The 20,000-nt window shown below is 40.8% G+C and overlaps 1 protein-coding gene across 12 annotated transcripts in view; it reads left to right on the top strand.

Annotated features, from left to right (window-relative positions):
* LOC143290538 (unconventional myosin-Ia-like) overlaps positions 1–20,000 on the top strand; it is a 162,890-nt gene that overhangs the window by 87,893 nt on the left and 54,997 nt on the right. For all 12 annotated transcript variants that reach the window (XR_013056407.1, XM_076600065.1, XM_076600067.1 and 9 more), the window contains 9 exons: positions 4,684–4,730; positions 4,957–5,020; positions 5,576–5,589; positions 6,830–6,914; positions 8,416–8,522; positions 10,306–10,453; positions 11,879–11,997; positions 13,200–13,286; positions 16,732–16,797. Coding sequence is in view for 11 of the 12 variants with exons in the window: in XM_076600065.1 (XP_076456180.1) it covers positions 4,684–4,730; positions 4,957–5,020; positions 5,576–5,589; positions 6,830–6,914; positions 8,416–8,522; positions 10,306–10,453; positions 11,879–11,997; positions 13,200–13,286; positions 16,732–16,797 (737 nt within the window). In the remaining variant the exon portion in view is untranslated. The remainder of the gene's footprint in view (positions 1–4,683; positions 4,731–4,956; positions 5,021–5,575; positions 5,590–6,829; positions 6,915–8,415; positions 8,523–10,305; positions 10,454–11,878; positions 11,998–13,199; positions 13,287–16,731; positions 16,798–20,000) is intronic.

Below are 20,000 nucleotides of genomic sequence, written 5' to 3'. Positions count from 1 at the left end.
TCTTTCTGCTTTGCCCATACTGCTGCTGCACATACTGCTGCACACACTGCTGCTGTCCATACTGCTGAACACACTGCTGCTGTCCTTACTGCTCCACATACTGCTGCTGTTTTTTGTTTTTTTGTTCTTTCTGCTTTTCTTTAACACTGATAGCACCACTCTTCTCTAGTCCAAAAGATATGTAAGTTCTTTCTTTCTTTTTTTCTTGTTGCACGTTCCCTTCAGTATCCAGAAACTGACTTCTATGATCTCGTATTAGCTAGAAGACAGAAATCTCTTACAGCTTTAGCCAGGATGGTTTCCATGCCACGACTATGCACTGTGACCTTTTGAATGCAAATGAAATAGAGACATAGAAACAGCTAGAGACACCCGGACAGAGAGAGACAGACAGGCAGAGAAGCTGAATGACTCCATACTTAGATCCACAAGGATCGATGGAAATGAAAAGTGATAGCTGAGTAGGTCCTCGAGGGTCTTCAGGTGGCACCATACATATTGCAGACTTGTCAACGCTGCGTTACTTTCTTCCACTTTCTCTGTCATCGAGAGATATAGCCCCACAGCAAAAAGGAAATGAAAAAGAGATGAAAAAAAACAACCCATATATCTCCCTGTCAGTGCTATGTTATTTCCTTCCACTTTCTCTGTCATCAAGAGATATAACCACAGCAAAAAGGAAATGAAAAAGAGGAGATGAATAAAAAATAAAAATAAAAGAAACATATAATATTTGCCTTCAAACCCTCTTGAAATCTATCTCACCTGCCATCAAACCCACAGAGCTTGATTGATTGAAGTGGAGTTCGACAACCTGTCAGCAAACAGCCCTGAAGGCCAGGCATTGGGTCTTCTTCACAGAGCTTTTTCAACCGACTCAGCTATTCATTTCAGTTTCAAGTTTCTATTTTTGGTTTCAGTTTCTCATGGAGGTGTTACTGTGTTAGGACAAATCCATATATGCTACACCACATCTGCTAAGCAAATGCCTGACCAGTAGCTTCTTCTTCTTCTGCGTTCGTGGGCTTCAACTCCCATGTTCACTCGTATATACGTGAGTGGGCTTTTACGTGTATGACCGTTTTTACCCCGCCATGTAGGCAGCCATACTCCATTTTCGGGGTGTGCATGATGGGTATGTTCTTGTTTCCATAACCCACTGAACGCTGACATGGATTACAGGATCTTTAACGTGCGTATTTGATCTTATGCTTGCGCATACACACGAAGGGGGTTCAGGCACTGGCAGGTCTGCACATATGCTGACCTGGGAGATCGTAAAAATCTCCACCCTTTACCCACCAGGCGCCGTCACCGTGATTCGAACCCGAGACCTGACCAGCAGCATCTCCCAACGCACTTAGTGAGGCCTTGAGTGCATGCATGTATATTTGTGTACCTGTCAGAGTGGATTTCTTCTGCAGAATTTTTCCGGAGGGCAACCCTTTTGTTGCCATTGAGTCTTTTTCACTGCGCAAAGTGTGTGCGGCACACTGGACCGCAATTTATCATCTCATCCAAATGACCAGTAGATGGTCAGTTTGATTTTTGCAGCCAAACATGGGAGAAAGGGCTAGAGTGGGAATCCAACCCAGACCCTCACAGACACTGTATTGTCTGACCCTCACAGACACTGTATTGACCCTCACAGACACTGTATTGTCAGACCCTCACACTGTATTGTCAGACCCTCACAGACACTGTATTGTCAGTCTCTCACAGACACTGTATTGTCTGACCCTCACAGACACTGTATTGTCTGACCCTCACAGACACTGTATTGACCCTCACAGACACTGTATTGACCCTCACAGACACTGTATTGTCCCTCACAGACACTGTATTGACCCTCACAGACACTGTATTGTCCCTCACAGACACTGTATTGTCAGACCCTCACAGACACTGTATTGTCAGACCCTCACAGACACTGTATTGTCAGACCCTCACAGACACTGTATTGTCAGACCCTCACAGACACTGTATTGACCCTCACAGACACTGTATTGTCTGACCCTCACAGACACTGTATTGTCAGACCCTCACAGACACTGTATTGTCTGACCCTCACAGACACTGTATTGTCTGACCCTCACAGACACTGTATTGACCCTCACAGACACTGTATTGTCAGACCCTCACAGACACAGTATTGTCAGACCCTCACAGACACAGTATTGTCAGACCCTCACAGACACTGTATTGTCTGACCCTCACACAGTATTGTCAGACCCTCACAGACACTGTATTGACCCTCACAGACACAGTATTGTCAGACCCTCAAAGACACTGTATTGTCTGACCCTCACAGACACTGTATTGTCAGACCCTCACAGACACTGTATTGACCCTCACAGACACTGTATTGTCAGACCCTCACAGACACTGTATTGTCAGACCCTCACAGACACTGTATTGTCAGACCCTCACAGACACTGTATTGTCAGACCCTCACAGACACTGTATTGACCCTCACAGACACTGTATTGTCTGACCCTCACAGACACTGTATTGTCAGACCCTCACAGACACTGTATTGTCAGACCCTCACAGACACTGTATTGACCCTCACAGACACTGTATTGTCTGACCCTCACAGACACTGTATTGACCCTCACAGACACTGTATTGTCAGACCCTCAAAGACACTGTATTGTCTGACCCTCACAGACACTGTATTGTCAGACCCTCACAGACACTGTATTGTCAGACCCTCACAGACACTGTATTGTCTGACCCTCACAGACACTGTATTGTCTGACCCTCACAGACACTGTATTGTCTGACCCTCACAGACACTGTATTGACCCTCACAGACACTGTATTGACCCTCACAGACACTGTATTGTCTGACCCTCACAGACACTGTATTGTCTGACCCTCACAGACACTGTATTGACCCTCACAGACACTGTATTGACCCTCACAGACACTGTATTGTCAGACCCTCACAGACACTGTATTGACCCTCACAGACACTGTATTGTCAGACCCTCACAGACACTGTATTGTCTGACCCTCACAGACACTGTATTGTCTGACCCTCACAGACACTGTATTGACCCTCACAGACACTGTATTGACCCTCACAGACACTGTATTGACCCTCACAGACACTGTATTGTCAGACCCTCACAGACACTGTATTGACCCTCACAGACACAGTATTGTCAGACCCTCACAGACACTGTATTGACCCTCACAGACACTGTATTGTCAGACCCTCACAGACACTGTATTGACCCTCACAGACACTGTATTGACCCTCACAGACACTGTATTGTCAGACCCTCACAGACACTGTATTGACCCTCACAGACACTGTATTGTCAGACCCTCCTAGACACTGTATTGACCCTCACAGACACTGTATTGACCCTCACAGACACTGTATTGTCAGACCCTCACAGACACTGTATTGACCCTCACAGACACTGTATTGACCCTCACAGACACTGTATTGTCAGACCCTCACAGACACTGTATTGACCCTCACAGACACTGTATTGTCAGACCCTCACAGACACTGTATTGTCAGACCCTCACAGACACTGTATTGACCCTCACAGACACTGTATTGACCCTCACAGACACTGTATTGACCCTCACAGACACTGTATTGTCAGACCCTCACAGACACTGTATTGTCAGATGCACATCTTAACCATGCTGCCACCTTCCTCTGTTGTTTCAAATAGGCATCAAAATGTGTGGACTGATCCATATTCGCTACATCATGTCTGCTTTAAAAGAAAATTAAGGAAGCAGGTGCCTGACCTGTTAATGAACTGTGGAAGAGGGAAGATGTGGGAAACCAAGATCCTAACCCGGAACAACTTGAACTTCAGAGTGTTTGCCGATAGGTCATTAAATTCAATTCTAATGCAATGTATGAAAGGAATCGATTGCTGACAGATGTCATTTTATAGAGGGACAGAGTCACTGACACCTTGGAAATGTCGCACTTGCAACAATATCAGATTTCATTTAGGCAGTGAAAACTTTTTTATGGGACAGAACTGCTAAGTGTAAATCTTTTAAGTGATATTACACTCGCAGTAATTTCGGAATTCATTTAGGCAGTGAAAAAATTTCTAGAGAGGCAAAACTTAAGTGGAATCTCTCAAGTGGTGTTACACTTGCTACATTTTCAGAATTCATTAAGGCAATGAAGAATGTTTCATGGGGCGGGGTATTATGTTGATTCAGCTAAACCTTTCACTTAGCTTGTTTTTGAATTAAATCATAAAATGCAGCCTGTGAAAGAGTTGTGTTTTCATTTAATGAGCATCTATCTCTGATGAGTTCGACTGAGTCAGCAACAATGAAATTGATGCACACACACACACACACACACACACACACACATGCACACACTCACTCACACACTTACACTCTTTATCTCTCTTACTTGTGAATGTGTACCTGTGTGCCAGTCTTAATGTCGATGCATGTGTTTTGCCAAACTCCCTAAGGGTGTGCAGTCTACACTGACTTTCAATCAGCACCTGAAGAAAGGAGATCGTGCAGGAGAAATTAAATGCTTTCCAAGATTTTTAAAACAGATTTGCTTTTTTTTTTTTTTCCCTCCCTTAAGTCAGAAAAAAGCAGCCAGACATCAGATGAGTTCAATGTCTTATTTATGTAAATTATGTTGATTATGTGTATGATTGTCTTTTTCAGCCTTTGGCAATGCAAAGACCACCAGGAATGACAACTCCTCTCGATTTGTAAGTGGCTCTTTTATTTTTCTCTTTTTTTTTTTTTTTTTCATCTTCTTTTTAAAAAATATTTTAAGTTTTCAAGATTTGAATTGATTGCAATATTTTATCAAGTCTGATTTATTATCTTCATGAGAATGACGGTTTCCTTTTTTTTTTCTTCGTTTTTTTTGTGTTCACATTTTGATTTTGTGTGCATGTGTGTGTGTGTATGTGTGTGTGTGTGTGTTTTCAGGGAAAATACATGGACATAGAGTTTGACTTCAAGGGAGACCCAGTTGGAGGTGTTATCACAAACTGTAAGTCATCCCTTTTGTCTCTGTGTGTGTGTGTGTGTGTTAGGACTAGTCGTGGATGTTTTTGCATGTGTGTGTGTGTGCATGTTACGAGTAGTTTTGGATGTATTTGTGCCCATGTGTGTGTGTGTGTGTGTGTGGGTGCATGTTACGAGTAGTTGTGGATGTGTTTGTGTGCGCGCGCACGTGTGTGTTTGATGTGTTTGTGTGCGCGTGTGTGTGTGATGTGTGTATTTGTGTGTTTGTATGTATGTTTGTGTGTTATGTGAGTGAGAGACAGAGAGGGGTGGGTATTGTACTGTGTGTATTGTGCATGCATGTGTCAGTGTTCAAGAGGAGAAAGAGATAGTAGACATGTAAAGTGATATGCTCATGTTTTGATAAAAATAGAATGATCGTGTTTGGTGGTGTGCATGAGTGAGAGTGTATGTGTACGTCATTGAGGAGAGAGAGAGAGAGAGGGAGAGGTCTTGTCTTAATGATTATTAATTTTGTACATGTTTTTTTGATGAAAATAAAGTTGCTGGAGAGTAATTGTTGTTACAACTGTGATTTCAGATTTACTGGAAAAGGTGAGTTTGTTTTCTGCATATCTAGCCATCTGTCACCTTAACCCCCCAGTCTTTTCTCTCTCTCTCTTGCTCTGTCTGTCTTTCTTTCTATTTGTATTTGTATTTCTTTTTATCACAACAGATTTCTCTGTGTGAAATCGGGCTGCTCTCCCCAGGGAAAGTGTGTAGCTACACTACAGTGCCACCCAATTTGTTTTGTATTTTTTCCTGCGTGCAGTTTTTTTTATTTGTTTTTTCCTATTGAAGTGGATTTTTCAACAGAACAGGAACAACCCTTTTGTTGCCATTGGTTCTTTTATGTGCGCTAAGTGCATGTTGCACATGGGACCTTGTTTTATCATCTCATCGGAATGACTAGCGTCCAGTCCACCACTCAAGGTCTAGTGGAGGGGGAGAAAATAATCTGCGGCTGAGTTGTGATTCAAACCAGCGTGCTCAGATTCTCTCGCTTCCTAGGTGGACGCGTTACCTCTAAGCCATCACTCCACATTTGTCATTTTGTTTCATTTCCTTCCCTGTTTATGCCTCTTTCCTACAAGTATCTCTTATTGCTGACGTACAGACTTGGATTTCTGAAGCTCGGAGTCATGCAACATGTTAACTGTCATCAGGATAAAGATGGTGAGACAGACATCTACAGTTAGGTATGGGTGATATTAGGCTTTGTTGTTGTTGTTGTTGTTGTTGTTGTGTGTGTGTGTGTATGTTCATGTGTGTGTGTGCACATGTGTGTGTGTGTCTGAAAGAGTGATCCGTGTTACCCTGTGTGTCAGTCAAGGGTGGTTATTTTATCTTCTTAGTCTTTACCAAAGCAGTGATCCATGTTACCCTGTGTGTCAGTCAAGGGTGGTTATTTTATCTTCTTAGTCTTTACCAAAGCAGTGATCCATGTTACCCTGTGTGTCAGTCAAGGGTGGTTATTTTATCTTCTTAGTCTTTACCAAAGCAGTGATCCATGTTACCCTGTGGGTCAGTCGAGGGTGGTTATTTTATCTTAGTCTTTCCCAAATCAGTGATCCGTGTTACCCTGTGTGTCAGTCAGGGGTGGTTATTTTATCTTCTTAGTCTTTCCCAAATCAGTGATCCATGTTAGCCTGTGTGTCAGTCAAGGGTGGTTATTTTATCTTCTTAGTCTTTCTGAAAGCAGTGATCCATGTTACCCTGTGTGTCAGTTAAGGGTGGTTATTTTATCTTCTTAGTCTTTCTGAAAGCAGTGATCCATGTTACCCTGGTGTGTCAGTCAAGGGTGGCAGTTCAGAGCAGTGGAGAGAGGAGTTTCCACATCTTCTACCAGCTGCTTCGGGGTGCTGACAACGAGCTTCTGAGTAAGTCTTGCATCACTCAGTCTGTCTGTCTGTTTATCCATTCATATCTGTCGTATCTATCTGTCTATAGCTATCTTTCTATCTGTGTGTCTGTCTGTCTGTATATCTCTCTTGTAAGTCTTGCATCACATATCAATAAATCTGTCTCATCTGTATATTGATAAATGTATTGATGTAGATAGATGAATAGAGATATGGTATGTATATACACATAGGTAGGTAGTAAGTCCTGCATCAATCATCACTTCATACATACATATATGTATATATCTATCTATACATTGCTAAATATATTGATATAGATGGATAAATAGGTATAGATATAATATAATATAGATAGATAGATAGATAGTAAGTCCTGAATCAATCATCAGTACATACATACATACATACATACATACATACATACATATATACATACATACATACATATAATGATATATATATATATATAGAGAGAGAGAGAGAGAGAGATACTTAACACTTCATACTCCATCAGTGCAGCTTCACTGCACTTTCTGTGAACCAGTCCATCAACAGCTGAGTGCACTGTCAAAACCATACTTCATACAGAAAACGCACACAGCGTCATCGAAGACACACTCAGTTCCCTTGAAAACTTCGGTGAACAATGTACAAGCTGTAGCCAACAAGCTGAAAGCACTGAATGAGAATGCAACTGATTGAGAAAGCATAACAGGACAATGCCCACTTCAGTATGGATATCGCCATGCTCAGTTCAAGGGAAGCAACTGGTGTTAGGAATAAATCAGTTCATGCAAGTACAGTGTGGAAGAGAAGACACTTGTGGCTTTGCTGCAGAGCTGTTTCCACATGTCTTTCTGTTCTGTTTGTATTTGTTGTTCCATTTTTGTGTGATTTGATTGTTTTCTGATTGATACAGGTCATAAATATGCAAAAAGCACATTCTGTTGACGGCTTGATCTCTCTCTCTCTCTCTCTCTCATTGTGACTATTATCAGTAGTAGTAGTAGCAGAAGTAGTAGTATTTACCAAAATTATTATTATTGTGTCATTATCGGGTTTGGTTGGGTTTTTTTGTTTTTGTTTTTTTGTTTTTTGTGTTTTTTTTGCTGTTATTGTTGTCACAAGGACAAATTAGAAGACTAGGAAATGCCTAAAATCATCTTTCTCCTTGAGTAATAAATTTTTTGAATCTTTTTGAATCTCTCCCTCTCTCTGTCTCTGTCTCTCTCTCTTCTCTCTCTCTCTCTCTCTCTGTCTCTCCCTCTCTCCCTCTCTCTCTCTCTCTCTCTCTCTCTCTCTTACATCTCTCACAATTATCTTCCATTCTCATTATTTCTCCTTTTGTTTATAAAAAGACAACCCCCCAAAAAAAAAAAAGAAATTTGGCGAGTTGCTTTCAGATCAAAGTGTGATATGTGCGTATTGCCATACCAGGCAAACTGAAGCTGGAAATTCAGGGAGTTGCTTTCAGATGAAATGTTCAAATTCTGACATGTGCATGTTGCCTTACCAGGCAAACTGAAGCTGGAGGCGGACCCCCAGGTGTACAGCTTCCTGAACAGCAGTGGCTGTGTGGACGTGGACACCATCGATGACAGCGCCAACTTCCAGGTGGTCCAGGTATGTCTCAGGGCCACCCTGGGAAAGGAGGGTGAGGGGGGTGGGTAGGTTGGGGTGGTGGGGGATTGGTGGGATGGTGGGGGAAAGAAGGGTGAGGGGAGATTGGTGAGGTGGTGGGGGGAAGCAGCGTGAGGGGGATTGGTGGGGGAAAGGAGGGAGAGGGGGGAATGGTGGGGTGGTGGGGGAAAGGAGGGAGAGGGGAGTTGGTGGGGGGAAAGGAGGGAGAGGGGGGTTGGTGGCATAGGGGGATGGAGGGAGACTGAAATAAAAATCAAGTTTCACTTTTAAGGAGACGCCAGTGTATGATCTGTATACGCTACACTTTCGATTCTTATTCTTCTCCTGTTTACTCTTTGAGAGCTCCATTGCTGTGGGAAGTCATTTGAATAGGTCAGTCTTCTGCGAAGGACTATGACTCTCAAACTAGGAGGCAAGATTGCACTGGCTCTTAGTGCTGCAGCCTTGGGGTCAAGTTGGCCTTTGGGAACCATCCCAATACCAGCTGCCCTAAACCCCTCTTGGCCGGGAGAGTGGGGATGTAACTTGGGCAAGACACTCTCCACTATAATCAAATTCTATCCCAAATAGTTGGGGCAGCAGTTGCCTCCTCTGCTGTTCTGATGGTTATAGTCAGACATGACTGACTATCATAGTTCATACTCTTTGAAGAGTCACTGCGTTGCTGAACAGAAGGGCTGTTCACCAGATTCCTTCTGGTCTGTGAGTTGTGGGTCAAAGCTTTGGTCGCTGCAAAAGGTTTTCCCGTCCATTCTGAAATGTCAGTCCACCGGGGTTTTTTTGTCTCCGTCTCCATCTCTCTTCCTCAATGGTTCTTTGGATAATTGTTTTAGCAAGGCCATTGAATCGGGTTACGTTGGTGTACCAGTGTAGCTTTCTTTCCTCAACGTGTTTTATCTTCAGTTTAACGTCTGTTCACTATAAGTGTTTTTAGACGGAAAGGAGTAAAGAAGTGGATAAAGGAAAGGGAATGCATGTGAATATTAGTGTAAAAAAATATTCATGTTATGTATCAGAGGAAAAGTATATTACAGGGCATTAAATTAACTTTCTGTTGGGTACCTTCGCACTGTGGAATATCTTCAAATGAGTGGGTAGACCAAGCAGCTAGAAGAGCAGCACGTAATTTCGAAGGCGCAATACAACTTGACATCCAGTTAGATCAACATGAATACATTAGTTGTATAGAAAATGTATCTAGAAATCGATTTAAGAAATTACTTATAGATTCAAATAATCAATATTACCAATGTTGTGTAAACACAAAGAATGCAGCTAATCCCAAACATTTTCTAAATTTGACACCAGCAGCACATTCAAGACAAATTACAAGTCTAATGTATAGAATTCATTTAAATGCCTTTCGTACAAAATTTTCTAAAAATATAAAATGTATATGCGGTAAGCAAATAACTGTAAGTCATCTACTCATTCATTGTCCGAGCATAAAACAGTTAATTCCTAAAGATGTAGTTGATGACTTTTCTTCCAATATTTCATTAGCCACTGAAAAGATTTTGAATGATTATTCATTGCTTAGAATGTTTTCGGAAATTTTAAACTCCAGTCCAGTTGGTATCCTCCTTTGATGTGTTATAATTAATGTTGTTATTTATATTTACATTGTTATAGGTTAATACTTGTTGATATGCATATACATATTCTCCTTCCCATGACACCTCATTCAATACACACCACAATCTCTTTAGGCCTTTTTCTTATAATATACTTTCCTCAACGTGTGTGTGTGTGTGTGTGTGTGCAGAACGGGATGCGAGTGATAGGGTTTCAGGAGGAGGAGATCAGTGGACTATGGAAGCTCATCGGCGCCATCCTCAAGCTGGGTGACGTCAAGTTCTCCCACCGCACCAACGCTGACAACACCGACGGCTGTGACCTGGCCACCCCCAAAGGTGAGACTTCCGTCTTCGTCTTTTTTTTTTCTTTTTTTTCTAGCCTTGCAGGGAGTAATGTATTGATCAGGAATTTACTTCTTTTTTTTTTTTCTTTTTTTCTTTTTTTTTATAATTCAGTCTTTGGGTTTACAATTTTGACAGTGATTGATACAAGAGATCATCTCATTAGGGATTCTGTACCACATTATTATATGTTCCTTGTGATGTCAAGTACAAAAATGGATTTTTGTTGTTTTTTGCTTGAAGCCACATATGTTGGATGGGTGATTGTGTCCGTTTCAGAAATGTATCAGATTGTGTGGACTTATACATGTACACTACTACACTACATCTGCTGATTTTTTTGATTTTTTTTTCTTTTTCTTTTTTTCTTTCTTTTTTTTTTAAGGGAAAAAAAAAAAAGAAAAGGAGATGTGTGTTACCTGTGCATAAACCCTGTGCACAGAGGACTGATCCTCATTGATGTTATATGCCACACCAGTCTTGATATGGCCCTGTGCAGTCGGCTGGACAATAAGCAGTAATGATATGATTATATATATACACCACACCTGCTTCAAAACAGACCCTTTTTTTTTAAATGCTTAGGGAAAAAATCATAACAAAAACAGTATTGTACATGTTCATTAGTCTGTGAGAACATCTAAGTTGATACTCTCAACATGATATACACGTCTTTCTTTTTTTCTTTTTTTTTAACATAATATACACATGTCTTTCTTTGTATTTTCTTCTCTTTCTTTTCTTTTTTTTTCCTATCCATTCTACCATTCTATGCATTTCTGTTCTTTGTATTATGTACCACTCAGCTCATATCACAGATTGACATAAACAGTTGGGCCAATACCAAAGTGAGAGCTGTATAATTAAGGGTTTCTCCATTGCAGTCGGAAATCATTTACAGCTTAATCTTTTGTGAAGAACTGTGACTCTCAAACTAGGAGGCAAAATTGCACTGGCTCTTAGTGCTGCAGCCTTGGGGGCTAGTTGGCCTTTGGGAACCATCCCAACGCTGACTGCCCTAAAACCCTCTTGGCCGAGAGAGTGAGGATGTAACTTGGGCAAGACTATAATCAAATTCTAGCCCAGATAGTCAGGACAACAGTTACCTTCGCTGCTGTTTTGATGGTCAAAGTCAGACACAACTGACTATTGATATTGTGTAAGAATCAAATAAAAACATTATAAAAAATTTGAAAAAAAAAATTAACAAAGAGGAAAAAGAAAGAGTTAATGTTCAGCCTATGGTGTGATGTGTGTGAGTAAAGTTTTTTTTTCAAAATGATAATTAAAAAATAAATGGTTAATGTTCAGCCTATGGTGTGATGTGTGTGAATAAAGATAATACTTTAAAAATAATAATAATTTAAAAGAGAAAGGGTAAATGTTCAGCCTATGATGTGATGTATGTGACGTGTGCAGTGGTGGAGGAGGCAGCAGAACTGCTGGGCTGTACCAACAAAACTCTGGCCCACGCCCTGATGCATCGCACTGTGGCTGTCAAGGGGGACATGGTCACCACTGACCTCAGTGTGTCTGAGGTGGGTTGTGTGGGGGTCTTGGGGGGTGGGGATGGGTGTATGTGTGGGTGTGTGTGTCTGTGTGTGTGTGTGTGTGTAGTTTTGTTGGCATGTGTGTGTGTGTAAGTGTGTGTGTCGTTGTATGTGTTTGTGTAGTTGTGTGTTACAGTGTGTCTGAGGTGTATCGGTGAGTGTGTGTGTATGTGTATGTGTGTGTGTATGTTGTGGGTTACAATGTGTCTGAGGTGTATCGGTGAGGTGTATCGGTGAGTGTATGTGTATGTTGTGGGTTACAATGTGTCTGAGGTGTGTCTCTGAGTGGGTTAGTGTGTACAGAGTGTGTGTGTGTGTCTGGCATGGTGGTGTGTGTGTGTGTGTGTGTGTGTGTGTGTGTACAGAAACAGATTCAAAATCAGAATCATAATTATTTGTCATGAAAACCGTGAATGAAAGGTTTACAGACACAACAATAAAGGGTTAAAAAAAAACAAAAAAAACAACCAACAACAAACAAACAAAACTTAACTAAATGTATGATATTTTGATTAAAACATGACCTGTTTGAAACATTTGGGATGTGTGTGTGTTGGCTGTATGTTTCAGTAAGCATGCACTTTTAGGACAGCATAAATCAACTCTGTTAAGATTGACAAGTGTTTTTTATACTGAGAAGTTAGGGCACGTGAGGTGTGCAGAACGATTAAAAAGGTTTAGGTTGGTGTTTCGTTTGTGTACCTGGTACTTGCTTTTAACAAGAAGGAGTGGTGGTCATTTTTTTAAACATATTCTCACAAAATTACATAATAATTGAGATATTCTTTTATAAATAAGTTCAGTATTCATATTGAAAGTAAAGATCAGAGGTGATAGTTTTGTTTATTGTATGATTAATCATTTCATGCAGTTGCTGTTTTTTGTGGGGTTTTTTCTTTTTCCTTTCTTTACACTAACATTTTTAAGAGCTTCAGTATAGCTTTCACTTTTAAATTACACATCGCCTCTGATGTGTGTGCTAGAAAGCTCAGAGTAAAGGTCATAGTGTGGGACATTTGCACAAAGTTGATGATTATTCCTCACTTTCTACCAGTCTTACTGTGCAGAAGTTGTGCTTATCTGTCCATCATGTCCACTTGCATATCATCACTGTATATCAGTCATTATTCTGATCATTAGCTGCTGTTGTTGAATCCAATAATCTGGTGATGCGGTGATATGTTTCACAGTCAACCTATGCCCGAGACGCTCTGTGCAAAGCGATTTACAGTCGTATGTTTTCCTGGTTGGTCAATCGCATCAATGACAGCATCAAGGTGAGATGAATGCAAATCTTGTGCCATTGATTCAGAATTCTATCAGTCTCAGTGTCTGTGTGTGGATATGTATAAATTAAGTTTGTACGCATTCGTGTGTGAGAAAGAATTTTGTTTGTTCTGTCAACCATTCTGGTGATTGTAGACATTTGTGTGTGTTCGTGTGTGTGTGTGTGTGTGTGTGTGTGTGTGTGATAAGCATAAAAGGGATTGATTCTTTGAAAGCATTTTAAATGATATCAAGCTGTGTATGAATTCAGACACTGTGGTCAAAAGTACTTTTCAAAAACCTATAAGGAAATCAGTCCATCTGCTTAAGTATATTATGGTATAAGGATAAAAGAATTTTAAAACATTTATGATAACAGGATTGTTTTCTGGTCAAGGTATACAGGTGACTTGACTGCAGTTGGTTTGAGTAAATGACATCATCTTGAAATATTCAGAAAGTGAGACCGTTACTTCACAATACAAACACTACCAGTGGCTTTTGAAGCAACCAGCCAAGCAACCAAACACTATTCTCTTTTGGTTTCTCCACTGCTGTAGGAAGTCATTTACAGCTTAGTCTTTTGTGAAGGACAATGACACTCAAACTAGGAGGCAAGATTGCACTGGTTTTTTGTGCTGCAGTCTTGGGGGCTTGTAGGCCTTTGGAAACCATCCCAGCGCCAACTATCTTTTAAAACCCTCTTGTTTAAGAAAGTGAGAATGTAACTTGGGCAAGACACTCTCCACTATAATCAAATTGTAGCCCAGATAGTCGGGACAGTAGTTGCCTCCTCTACTGTCTTGACGGTCTTAGTTGGACATGTCTGATTATCATACATACATACATTCTCTTTTAGACACCCCAAAGCACTGAATTCAGACCGTTTTTTCAGTCTGGTTACGAAAGAAGAAACCGAAAAAAACACAAGGTGGTGAGATGGTATCAGTCGGTTTGTCTTTAAATCAGGAGCTGGTTTATCAGGTGCTGATTTTCCCCTGGTGAAGGATCAGTGGTGTGTGTTTATTCCAGACTAAATGAAGAGGGGATCCCAAGCCTGGAATATGAATTTGTTTCATGGTTTTTGGTGTGTCGTTGGTGACAGGATTGTGTGTTGCGTGTTGTTGGCGTTCCACGCTCACTAACGCTGTGCTTTGATTGACGGTTTGAACAGGGAAAGGTATGTGTGGTTGTCTGGCGATCGTTGACACAGAGAGGTGGGAAAGGAAGTATACTGCAACACAGCTCAGTGTGCATTGTAGTGATCTCTAGTGGCAAACCTGGCTATATATCTTTGGGGGGGGGGGGTGTAGGGGGGTTGTTTTCTGTGAAACCTGATAACTTTTCTGTCCATGTACTTTCTGTAAATAATCTTCACCTTTTTTTTCTTTGTTTGTTTTTGCTGTGGATGTCTCTTCTTGGAGTCTTGTGATATTTCCCACACATTTATTAACATTTTTTCTCTCTGTCCAGATTAGTTAATGTGGTGTACTAATCTTTGTTATCAGATGGCACTTGTCACTTTTGTCTCTGATTTTTCCTCTTTTTTTTTTTTTTTTTTTTTTTTTTTTTTTTGGTTTGTCACATTTTTAAAATCTTTTTAAAATATATAATCATGAAAAGAAAGCAGCAAACACATTTTAACATTCAGACAGTTTGCACACACATGTATGCATACACACACTTACATAGACACATGTGACATATACACAAACACACATGCATACACTCGGGCACATGCAAACACACGCTTACACATGCGCGCACACACACACACACACACACACATATTTATTAACGATGTGCGCAGGCTCGATTATCTGATAATAACAGTCTCCAGAAGACCAGCATTGCCTGGATTCTACAGATATTTTTTCTTACTAAAAGAATGTTTTTTAAGAAATATTGAAAAGTATTTCCAGTTTGATACGTGATCACTGCACTTGTCAGTTATGTATGGTTTCTCACAAACTATGTATGAAGAGATCTCGTGTATTATTGCTATTCTTTCATTCAATATTTACACAGTGTATGAGCACAGTGATACATCTTAACAATTCTTTGTACTGTTTTTCTGTTCCTCTCTCACACATGCACACTCTCTCTCTCCTCTTTCTCTCTCTCTCTCTCTCTCTCTCCCTAGATCTCTCTCTCTTTCTCTCCCCCCTCTCTCTTTCTCATTTGTACAATCTTACCCTCTCTCACCACTATTCTGTATTAGATGATTCTGTTGTCCACAAAACATTTTATCCAGTGTTCCTTGCTTTGAGCTTTCTTTTTCTTTTTAAACATTACTAGTTATGCTTTTATCCTCCACAATCCATCTTTTTCATTTTTCTCCTGAACTGTCTCTTTATCTATATTCTCACCCAACACATTCTCTGTCCCTCTCTCTTTCACTCTGTGTCACACACACACACACACACACACACACACACACACACACACACACACACACACACACACACACACACAAAGAGAGAGAGAGAGTGGATACAGTGTATCCACCTACACAGGCAGGGCACTTGCATGTACTTCTGTCCTTGACACATCAATATGCTCAGACTGAACATCTCTGTTCTGAGCTGTTCTTTTGAAAGTTTGATAAGACTGTTGATATGTAAGTTTCGTAAAGCCGTTGATTTGAAAGTTTGATAGGACTGTTGATTTGAAAGTTTGATAAAACTGTTGATTGAAAGTTAGAAATCTGCTTTCTACGCATGTCGTGTGTATGTCTGTGTGTGTGTGTGAGTGAATGTATCAGAGAAAACTGCCACATGAAGCGATCACCAAAATTATGAACATTTGTCTGAATGTTGAAAAGTGACAGCAGTATGCGATGTGTGTTTTGTGTTATGTATACGCCCATGTTGAGATCAGTATGTACAGATGTGCAATTGTGGTGTCAGTGTATTACAGAGAAAACTCGAGGATCTAGAGAATGGTATATTTAGAGAATGTGAAGTTTGAGAATATTTTCAGACATGATATATGTTGATTGCTTTGTGCATGTGCATGCGCGCACGCACACACACAAACACACACACACACACACACACACACACACGCGTACACACACACGCATATGTGCACTCATGCACAAGTACACATGACCGCATGTACACGCATGCACATTCACGAATGCACACACACATACACATACATACGCACACATAACACACACACATAACATACACACACAAACACACACACACATGCGCACACACACACACACACACACACACACACACACACACACACACACATCAAAGCCTATTAGGAAGATGTACAAACATAATTATAACACCTGGAAAACATTAATTTCCATTTCTTGTTAAATGGACTTGATGAAACATTCTTCTTTCTAATGTCATGGAAACTTGTTGCTGTTCTTCAAGTCATGTGTTGACCATACATTAACCACCTACCTGTGTGTGTTCCGATTCTGGTGGACAGGTGCGCGGGGGTCAGAGGACAAAGGTCATGGGGGTGCTGGACATCTACGGCTTTGAGGTGTTTGAGGTGAGAGACTCGCTGGTTGGCACATGCCTCCTGCTCGCCACTCACCACCCACTGTCCCACTGTTCATGATCAGCACATGCATTGTGTACTGTTACATCTTTGGGAAAGTCGACGCACGTCGTGTTACATAGAGTTACTGCTCCTTTGATAAGTCAGTGCGTCTCAGTAGCTGAGAGGTTTGGGAAGAGAGGGGGGAGGAGGAAGGGAGGGGTGTGGGAAGGGATGGGGGGAGTGTTCAGGAAAAAAAGAACTCCACCAAGAAGCAGTAATGGAAACTATAATGGCAAAGGACAGCATCTAATGTTCCGATGTCTCCAATAAGAGAAGGTGGCTGCACACATGTTTGACCCAAACATATTTCATATAGAGCGGATGAATATTAGTTACTATCAGCTGTCTGGATTTGATCAGAGCAACATATTTGGCACCCAGATGTGAATAAAGTATAACACTTTCACACAGCTTATATCACCTTAGTGGCTGACGGGTGCAACAACCCAGTGGTTAAAGCATTGGACTTTCAGTCTGAGGGTCCCAGGTTCAAATCCCAGTCACAACGCCTGGTGGGTAAAGGGTGGAGATTTTCCCTATCTCCCAGGTCAAAACATATGCAGACCTGCTAGAACCCCCTTTGTGTGTATACGCAGGCAGAAGATCAAATACACGCATTAAAGATCTGGTAATCCGTGTCTGTGTTGGGTGGGTCATGGAAAGAAGAACATACCTGGCATGCACTGCCCCGATGTGATGAACAGACACATTTCTCCTTCCCTCCCCTGCCGCATTCAGTTCTGCATTCTGGTCCTTGTCTGCATGTGTTCGATTCTGGCACTCCAGCGTTAACTGAAGTGCATGATGACTCAGACCATTCTTTGTTTGCATGAAGTATTTTCACGTGTTTTTTGTGTTGAATGCAGGCAAAAAGCTAATGATGTTTTGGTTTTTTTTACTTTTAGTTTGTTGTGGGTTGTTGTTTTTTTTTCAGTTTGTTAATGCTTTGTTATTTTATATTTTCTAAGTGTTATGATTCATTTGCAAGCTTTACTCTTAACTCTTGTTAATTCTGCTGTTGAAAGCTGATCCCACGCATGTAACACATATGTGTTCATGTTTTTTGCATGAAGACTACCATGCACACCATGTGCATCTGCACAAGAGTTTGTATTGTGTGTGTGTACACGCATGCATGATCACATTCTCTCACACATGCATCACAGACATTCACACACTCTCTCTCTCTCAGTCTCTCTCTCTCTCTCTCTGTCACCCTCTCCTCCCCCCCCCCTCTCTCTCTCTCTCTCTCTTGACGCTCACTCAATGCAGTAAATCAAGTTTTTATTGTGTATTAACATTGCATTTCGTCTTCAGTTGTTAATACGTTGAAGCATGGCTGTGATCACCATTTATTTGCAATGCTGGTCTGTGACCACTGTCTTGTTTCTTTTGCATGTTGGCAATGTGTGTAGACAGCACAAGGACAGGTAACTTGGATGTCCATGATCATTTCACACAGAAACATTGCTTTGTGTTCGTGTGTGTGTAACCTTTCGTTGGAACAGTGCCATGTACTTCATGTAAAAAAAAAAAAAAAAAAAATTTAAATTCAAGTGAGTCACAGGCATGCGAGGCCCTGTAAGGGTGATGTTAAAAAAGTGGGATTGTCATCAGTCTGGTCATTATGATGCCAAAGAAACTTATCACTGACAACAATAGAGCCCCCACCCCCTTTCCCAAAAAATAAATTAAAGGATACAACACTTTATTTTGTAATTTCCTTCAGTACTCCAGACCTTTTGATAAGTGGTGATGTTGTTGTTGACAATATTAGTGACTTATACAGGTTATGGATAACAGTATCATGTTATTGATGCTATGGTATCATTTTTGACAAGTAAACATTTACTGGTGATTCAGAATTTTGTAATTTTGTAGGCACCTTTCCAGTCTTTTTTTTCAAATGAAAGGTTGATTTGAATTGCTGGTTGATATGATTATAGTTATTGATAGATGTAGATCTCTTGAGTCCTGACACAATTTATTTTAGTGGTACCATATCCCTCATAGTAGCTAAAAAAAAATTAATATTTCTTGACAAACAGGGCAGCTGGCACAGCCTGTGACCCACTTTTATCCCAGGCCTATGACCCACTTTTATCCTAGGCCTGTGACCCACTTTTTATCCCAGGCCTGTGACCCCACTAGTGACCCCACTTTTATTCCAGGCCTGTGACCCACTTTTATTCCAGGCCTGTGACCCACTTTTATCCGTGTCCATGTGTCCAGTCATCTTGTCCGTCACACAGTCATAGGGCCTGACAACTGACACCACACATCAACCGTCATAACGTTTGTAGTCTTAACCCATTCAATTCTGGGGAGTTTACAACCTTGACAGGCTTCCTTGCCATGTTGGCTGAAAAAAAAAAGGAAGAAGAAAGAAATACTGAAATTGACAGGGTTTTCTCCTTCCAAATTGACACATTCAGACACAGCTGGAAATACTGTAGAAGTTTGTTTGCTTTGCTTGTAGTTATTGCATATGTGGGAACGTGTACACTGTTTTGATTAACCCAACTTTGATGCCAGGGCTTTGCTCAGGAGCAGAGCTGAAAGAGTTAACACACTTTGACTTCAGTCATTCGGATGAGATGGTGAACAGTTACCGTGTGAAGCACTTTGCATTCGTAAAAGAACCAATGGCAACAAAAGGGTTTTCCATGGCAAAATAATGAAGAAAAATCAACTTTGATAGTAAAGCAAATACTCCAGCAGACAGAAGAAAGGGAGAAAAATCAACTTTGATAGTAAAACAAATACTCCAGCAGACAGAAGAAAAGGGGAGAAAAATCAGCTTTGATAGTAAAACAAATACTCCAGCTGACAGGAAAAAAGGGGAGAAAAATCAACTTTGATCGTAAAACAAATACTCCAGCTGACAGGAAAAAAGGGGAGAAAAATCAACTTTGATAGTAAAACAAATACTCCAGCAGACAGAAGAAAAGGGGAGAAAAATCAACTTTGATAGTAAAACAAATACTCCAGCAGACAGAAAAAAACGGGAGAAAAATCAACTTTGATCGTAAAACAAATACTCCAGCTGACAGGAAAAAAGGGGAGAAAAATCAACTTTGATCGTAAAACAAATACTCCAGCTGACAGGAAAAAAGGGGAGAAAAATCAACTTTGATCGTAAAACAAATACT

This window comes from Babylonia areolata, chromosome 15, assembly GCF_041734735.1.
Source record: "Babylonia areolata isolate BAREFJ2019XMU chromosome 15, ASM4173473v1, whole genome shotgun sequence".
NCBI classification, from domain to species: domain Eukaryota; kingdom Metazoa; phylum Mollusca; class Gastropoda; order Neogastropoda; family Buccinidae; genus Babylonia; species Babylonia areolata.
The sequence above is the reverse complement of the archived record's forward strand: the minus strand, read 5'-3'. Positions and strand labels throughout refer to the sequence as shown.